General features: G+C 35.8%; 1 protein-coding gene across 1 annotated transcript; it reads left to right on the top strand.

The window, feature by feature from the left end:
- The first annotated feature begins 6,056 nt into the window (after positions 1-6,056).
- Positions 6,057-6,551, top strand: LOC127094806 (uncharacterized). The gene has a single exon (XM_051033583.1). It carries the CDS (start codon positions 6,057-6,059, stop codon positions 6,549-6,551), a length of 495 nt encoding a protein of 164 aa, XP_050889540.1.
- Positions 6,552-8,316: the final 1,765 nt, after the last annotated feature.

Genomic DNA, 8,316 nt, shown 5'->3' with positions numbered 1-8,316 from the left:
ATTGAAAAATCAGAGTCGCCACCGCGCCTTATTTGTTTCCAAAGGAAAAGGAAAAAGTACGAATAAAACCCAAAGATAAGAAGTTTCCAAATCAAAACTAATAAAATGCCAGAGATTACAGGTAAGGGGGTTGGTTACACAGAGGGAAGGTATTAGCACCCAAAGTGTCCAAGGTACTCCTAGGGAGCCCTTTTTTTTGTGCAAGTGTTTTTTGTTGAAAATATGTTTGATAAAAATGGAATGGGGGTATGAGAAAATAATTCATTAATTATATTTTTGTGTTTGACAAGACCTTTGGTCTTATGCCTACATACCAACATAAAAATGAGAGATCAAAACCCCGTAGTTCGTGGTAAAAATTTCAAAGAAGTTGGTGAATTGATTTTAACAAAATTTATAATAAAAAGGGCACAAAATGGCCAAAAGACTTGAATGGAGTTGTTAGTTCTTTTTGTCTTTTTGAAATTGAGGTCAATAAGATTAAGTTTATTCACAAGTTTGATTTAAGAAAAGTTTGAAAATTCAATGGCATAAGGCCAGAGTTTCTAATTATTAAAACATGTCTGAGATAAGAAACACAAGGAAAGAAGGTTTTTTTAAAATAGGAAGAGATTTTTAAATTAAAGAAGTTGGAGGAGATTAAGAGGCTACCCTAGACAAAAAAATTAAAAGTTAAGAGTTGAATATATATGACCAATGTGATGCAATCCACAAGATATGAATGTTAGATAGAAACCCATTTCCTTTGGACTTTTGAGCAGACAATAAGCATAAGCAATATCCAAGCAATTAATCATGAAGGCCAAGGCATCAAATAAAGATAGCCATAGTATCCCATCAAGCACTCCAATAGAAAGCAGTTTCCAATGTCTTCAAATGTATCAGATGAAATATTTCCTTGGTAAACTCATAAAAATAATCATCAGACATAAACAATAATAACAACATAACAATCAAACACAAAGATAAAATGATAGATGAACCAAGAGCACTCAAGGTTTGCATCATATGAAAGCCACAATCAAGGATAGCTCAGTCTCAAAATGATTGCATTGGCCAAGTCCTTTGAAGCATAGGGAATCTTGCCTAATTCTAAGTCTAAGACTTCAGATCAAGTCCACCAGTCCACCAACATATTTTTTAGATTTTTTGTTGTTATTAAGTATTTTAAGGTCCTAAGACCATAAACAGAAACAAATCACAAGCACACAATATATACAATCACAAGATATGACTCAAGTGAGCAAAATGAAAATGACCGAAACATAAACAAGTTGCATGAAATGTAAATGGCAATGAATGATAAAGGTACTGAAATTTAAATTTGCATTAAGTAAATGACTTGAAAGTAAAACAATTTTAATGAAATATTATTCAATTGTTAGTGAAGAGTTTAATTGTTTAAGTTATTCTTTGGAGAACACTCAACCGTTCATTCACAAGTATGAAGACATGAACCAAGACATCCTCCATGAGGAGGGCTCCAACTTGGATAAATCAACAAGTATACCACTAGCTCTCATGAATGGAAAAAAGGTCAAGTATTCACACAATGCCATGAAAAATGGGAGACTTACAATCTCACTTACTAGAATATTATGCCTTGCGGGACAAATTTATCTCTATGTTAAGCAATCATAATTAGATTTATGTAGAAGTCACAACTATCTAAGGTCGGGCAATACAGATATTGGTGTTAATGCATGTTAGAGACTTGGTACAAAGAACCAAGCTCCTAAAACATACCACATACAAAAATAAAGTGGGAGGGACCTATCTCAGTCTGGCTCATGTTGATTCATCTGACACAAGGTCATTGATGAACCAACTAGCATTTGACTTGAAGAGAATTCATGGGTCAATGATGGATTGGGGAAGAATAAGGATGAAGATGAAGAGGGGAGGGGAAATAGAAACCCAAATTGATCACAGAAGGAAATTCATCTGACGAATACTATCCATTCATCTTGAGGGATGAAATGTACATTTCATCAATCCCCTAAACCCAATAGTATTGATTAAATAAATATTCAAATCAACCATGATCAAGTCCAAACAGAAAGTCAAACATCACAAGCTCAATCAAATGGCTCAATAATGTTTTTAAAGAATTAAACAATTAAAAATCAATTTTAAAATGAATTAAAATGCATTTTAAATGGACCAAACCTCAAATCCCTTCAAACGTGCATCAAAGGGAGTCAAACAAAGCAAGGGTCATGATTAAAATGTGAGAGAAGGATCATATGACCCAGGATGTTCTAGCGCAGCATCGGAGCCCTAACTCCGGTCATCTTCTCCGATGGACCTCACCAGTCTGGTCCACCATAAACTTCCATAAAAATGAAAAGTAAGTACACTATTTTAAAGAGAAAATCACCAGGAATTCAAATCTGACCTCAAAATTCTCCAATTCCAAGTATATTGAAAGATACATGGAATTGAAAATTGGGTAGTATGAACTGAGTTGCTTCGATTTGACCTTAAAGAAACTCAATCTTGTTGCCTACATTGGTAGCTCTTCAGACAACCAAAGATCAATCAAAATGGTGGAGAAATGAGGGAGAATCGAAGAAAAGGAAAATATGAAAATCCACCTTTGGTTTGCTTCAATTGAGCTCGATCTTACTTTCAATTTGGCTTGGCTTGCTTCTATCCACTTGCAGGAGATGATTTGGATGCAAAAATGGCTTGAACCCTTGGAGTTTCAATCCCAAAACAGAAGGGGAATTCAAACTCGATTTCAAGAGAAATCCTCAAGGTGTTCTATCAATGGAGGATGAGGGTGTTTGTAGATCAAATCTCGGTCCAAAGGTCCTTGATTCTGAGAAGAATGAGTTGCATTTATAGGTTTGGCAATTGATTTTCACACACTTTCATTCAAATGCCAAAAATAGCAACTCTAGTGTGTAAGCTTGCATGAGTGTGTGATAGGCCTAAAGAATGATTGGAATAGGTCCAAAATAATGTATAAACCAACCTGAAAGAATAGCATGAAGTCATGCATTAGTGAAATGGAAGTTGATCATGGAACTTACCAAATGAAGCCATGCATTACACCCATGCGCAAGTCCTTCAAAAATGCTCCAAATGCCACGATCTTAGATGCTTTGGAAAGGTAACATGAAAGGGAACAACTTTGTTGTTGAAGATGTTTCCATTTGGAGCTTAGGTCATGATGGATTTTGAGGTGGAAGTTGGAGAAATCAAACATAGTTGAAACTTTTCTAAATTAAAAGTCAAATGACCACTTTTTCTACCTTGAATAACTTTTTCTATGAGATTCAAATCAAAATTCTCCTTAATAAAAGTTGTAGCTCTTCAAATTATCTTAAATTTGACACCATTTGAATCTTGAATGAGCTAGTTACGGATTTTAGAAGTTGAGGAAAATTGTTTGTTCAATGACGATGGCCCAAAATGACCTATAATGTTTCCTCTTGGTACATGCCCTTGAAAGTTGAATTTGACATTTCTCAAAGAAGACAAGTTGGAGAAGACATATTGAATTTGATCATGAAACTTAGATGGCCTTCATATCACAAAAATATAGCAAGTTATGGTTCTTGGAAGTTGGCCTTCTATCTAGGGCACAAACAAAATGACGTATAATATTTCACCATAAAAAATGACTTTCCAAGAAAAATTAGCTCTTGATGTCAACATGAAATTTATTTGGAATGGAATAAAGAGTAACTTTTATCTTGTAATAATTTTCATATGAAAAAATTGTAGGAGATAGGGTCTAGGGAACCCTAGATTTGACCAGTTGACTTTCTCTGGTCAACCTCTTTGAACCAACTTGCAAACTTGAAGTTATTTTGATATTTGGGAATCATGGAGAATCATATATGCTTTAGATGATTGATAATTAAGTATCCTTTTAAATATTTGATCAAATGTTGAAGAAAATTGTTGAGGAAGTCACACAAGATACCTAGATGAATTAGGGTTTCAAAGGCAAACAAGCTTCAAACTCTTGATGAATCATTGATCAATTTAACAAATAAAGAACATGGGGATCCATATATGATGTTTATAAACATGGTTCACATTTCTTTGATTGATCCCTTGCATTGAGGGTCTCAAACCCTAGATGTGAGCTTGATGAGGCACAGATGGATGCACACACTACCTACAAGAGAAACAAATCTACACTAGACATATTTTTGGTATTTTGGTTAGTAAACAAATAAAAACAAAGCATGATACAATCAAATGTGCTTGGTGATCTCTCCCAATGCAAACCCAATGAATGAGGGGTGAGAAGGATACCAAGGTGTGATCCCAAAGCCAATGTAAAATTATGAGATAGCATGAGGGATCTTAGGGTCAAATTTGGGGTCTTACAGCGAGGTAAGGCCGCAATTGGGTTTCCTTTTAACGCAGAAATCAAAAGAAATTTGCATGCAAGACTCAGACAAGTTAGATTAGCAATATTTGAATCAGACAAAGAACAACCCTCAGTTCATTCAAATTCAGAGTCAGAAAGAGAGGTTGAAACAATGGGTGAAAATCCACCACCACCAGAAAGAATATTATGTGACTATGGAATGTTAAATGCACTGAGTGGTAGGTTAACAATTGTGAATCAACCGGTGAATATGCTAAAATTTCAGCTGCATCCCATTACTATTAATCAACTTGAGAGGAGACCTTTTTTTGCGAAAAATCAATGAAGATGCAAATAAGCATTTACAAAGGTTTCTGACTATGAGAACCACTTTAAAGATAGGTGGGCACACTGAAGAAGAAAATAAGCTTCGTATTTTCCTTTTACCCTATCTGAAGATGTAGAAGCATGGTTATACTCATTACCTGCTAGGAGTATTACCACCTAGGAACAAATGGAAACCGCTTTTTTGAATGAGTATTTTCTAGCTTCAATTTTCCTCTGGAAAAGATACGACATCATGAACTTCAAACAAAAAGAAGGTGAAACACTTGGTGAATCATACAAAAGATTCAAGAGGTTACTTGTTGCTTGCCTGACACACAACTTGGATCAGACGAAGCAAATGCATATTTTTATCAATGGTCTTCGATTGAAAACAAAACAATTGATTGATACAATAGCCGGTGGCTCATCAAAATTTTCAACAGCCACAGGTATTAAAAAGATCATTGAGGCAATAGCTGTAAATGAGCATTTGGATTTATATGATAGGTATTCAAGCAAATCTGAAAGAGTTATTGATCTGAAGCTTGAAACAAATAAAATAAGGATAGAAGACACAATTGCTGCAGAAGTAGAGAAAAACTCAAGGCCATGAATATTGGTACACAACAGGTAGCTCAAATTCAGCCAGTCCAGAATGTAAGTTGTGAAATTTGTGGAGGACCTCATTCGAATGCATACTATGTTGCAACTGCAAAGAAAATAGAGGAGATAATTTTTTTGAGGCAGAACAACCCTTACTCTAACACATATAATCTAGGGTGGAAGAGTCATCCTAACTTCTTCTGGAAAGATCAGAAAGGGAATGTTCAACAGCAGGCTCAAAGTCAATACCATAATCAATTTCAACAATCACAACAAAAAGCTCCCAATAAAGCAGGCTGTAAAATAGCCATTGAAAAGATGGCAGCTCATAATGTTCAATTCCAAGAAGGGACCAAAAATAATAAGAGAAACACCACATCTTCTATAAAAAATGTTGAAGTACAAATGGGGAAAATAGCACAACAACTAGCCGATTTCCAAGCACCAGGTACACTATCTAGTGGAACTGTGATAAATCTAAGAGAACATAATAATGGGAGTGCTGTTGTAACCAGAAGTGGTAAGTCTGATGAGAATTTTGAGAATAAACATGTGGAAGAGGATAAGTTGCTGGAAGTGGATTTAGAAATAAGAGACCATGTGAAAAAACAAGAAGAGGTTGTTGTATTACTAGTTATGGAGGAAGATGCAGAAAGATCCTAAACAAACCATCAGATTCCCATATCCTCAAAGGACAAAGAAGAAGAAGAAGAATGAGAAAAAATTCGAGAAATTCTTGGAGATATTCAAGAAACTTGAGATTAACATTCCGTTCTCCGAGGCCTTGGAGAAAATGCCCTTATACGCCAAATTCATGAAAGACATCATCTCAAAGAAGCGTCCCACCAACACTGAGCCTATTCTTTTAACTGAAAGTTGTAGTGCTATTTTACAGAGGATGAAGATACCAGTGAAAAAGAAAGATAGAGGATCAATTACTATTCCTTGCACTATAGGAAATAAAACTTTCAAAAAAGCACTTATTAATTTGGGAGCTAGTGTCAATTTGATGGCTTTATCTATTTACAAAAAATTGGGTATTGGCACGGTTCAAGACACTAGGATGACACTACAGTTTGTTGATCACTCAATTAAGAGACCTTATAGAGTGGTGGAAGATGTTCTGGTGAAGATACACAAACTTGTCTTCCCGGTAGAATTTGTGATTCTTGAAATGCCTGAAGATGAAAAGATTCCTCTCATTTTAGATAGACCATTTCTAGAGACAGGAAGATGTATGATAGCCATAAAAAAAGGAACAATGACTCTAGAAGTCTATGATGAATAATTGAAGATTGATGTCCGAAACACTATGAAATACAAAGATGATGTTGGTATCAGCCATAGTATAAAGGTAATAGATTAAGTGATTGCTCTGGGAAGTCCAATGAAGACACCACAATTACCTTTGGAACGGGTCTTGAGCCTGTCAATTTTAAAAAATGATGAAGAGAAGGATGAGACAGAATCCAAAGTGCTAGCCATGATGGAAGCACAACCTCATTGGATTAGATCCAAACCACGTCGGTGTGAAGATCTAAGACCACCACAATCCGGACAAGAAAAACAAGAACTCAAGAAGGGTACAGAGTTGAAACAACTATTGGAGCATCTCAAATATGTTTTTCTTGACACTAAAGAGAAATGCCCAGCTATCATAAGTTCTAGTCTCACAAGTTTCCAAGAAGCAAAACTCATCCAAGTACTTAAAAAACACAAGAGTGTTATTGGATGGGCAATCAAAGATTTGAAAGGTATTAGCCCGACAATTTGCATGTATAAGATACTGATGGAGGATGATCACAAGCCAGTTATCCAACCACAAAGGAGACTTAATCCCGAGATGAAAGAACTGGTTTGCAAAGAAGTTGTGAAGTTGTTGGATGTGGGTCTTATTTACACTATATCCAATAGCTCATGGGTGAGTCCTGTACATGTAGTACCTAAAAAGGGGGGAACAACCGTCATCATGAATGGAAAAAATGAGTTGATTCCCACAAGAACTGTCACGAGTTGGAGAGTGTGCAGTGATTACAGACGGTTGAACATTGCAATAAGAAAAGACTACTTTCCTCTCCCATTCATTGATCAAATGTTGGAAAGGTTGGCTGGTGATGACTACTATTATTTCCTAGATGGATATTCAGGATATAATCAGATCGCAGTAGCTCCCAAAAATCAAGACAAGACAACGTTCAAATGCCCTTATGGTATCTTTGCTTACAGAAGGATGCCATTTGGGTTGTGCAATGCACCCGCTACATTTCAAAGGTGTATGACATCCATTTTTACTGACATGCTTGAAAAGCATATGGAAGTGTTCATGAATGATTTTTCTCTTTTCGATTCTTCTTTTGATAACTGTTTAACTAACTTGTCTCTTATGATAGAAAGATGCCAACAGACCAACCTAATTCTCAATTGGGAGAAATGTCATTTTATGGTGCGTGAAGGCATAATCTTGGGGAACAAAATTTCCCAGAGGGGAATAGAAGTTTACAAAGCAAAAGTGAAGGTAATATCAAATCTCCCACCTCCTGTGAATGAGAAGGGCATCATAAGTTTCTTGGGACATATAGGTTTTTACCGCAGGTTCATAAGAGACTTCTCTAAAATAGCCAAACCATTGACTAGTTAGCTTGTGAAAGACAAGTCTTTCGTGTTTGATAAAGAATGTGCCAATGCTTTTGAAACATTGAAGAGTAAGTTAGTGTCAGCACCAATGGTGATTACACGCGATCAGTCTCTACCATTCGAACTCATATGTGATGCTAGTGACATTGCAATATGGGCATTATTAAGACATCAAAGAGATAAGTTGTTACATGTGATTTATTATGTGAATCATGTCTTAAATCCTGCTCATACAAATTATGCAACTATCGAGAAGGAGTTTCCATGTTATAGGATATGAAATCCATGATGCAGTAGTTGATGTTGCATTTCCCCCCACCTCCTTAATAAGGGCACTATGAGTCACCATTCTCTCTCTCTCTCTCTCTCTCTCTCTCTCTCTCTCTCTCTCTTATTCTAAAAAATTGAGGGCAATGCTT

Source organism: Lathyrus oleraceus, chromosome 6 (genome assembly GCF_024323335.1).
Source record: "Lathyrus oleraceus cultivar Zhongwan6 chromosome 6, CAAS_Psat_ZW6_1.0, whole genome shotgun sequence".
NCBI lineage: Eukaryota > Viridiplantae > Streptophyta > Magnoliopsida > Fabales > Fabaceae > Lathyrus > Lathyrus oleraceus.
Note: the sequence above shows the minus strand (reverse complement) of the source record. Positions and strands in the feature narration are given on the sequence as shown.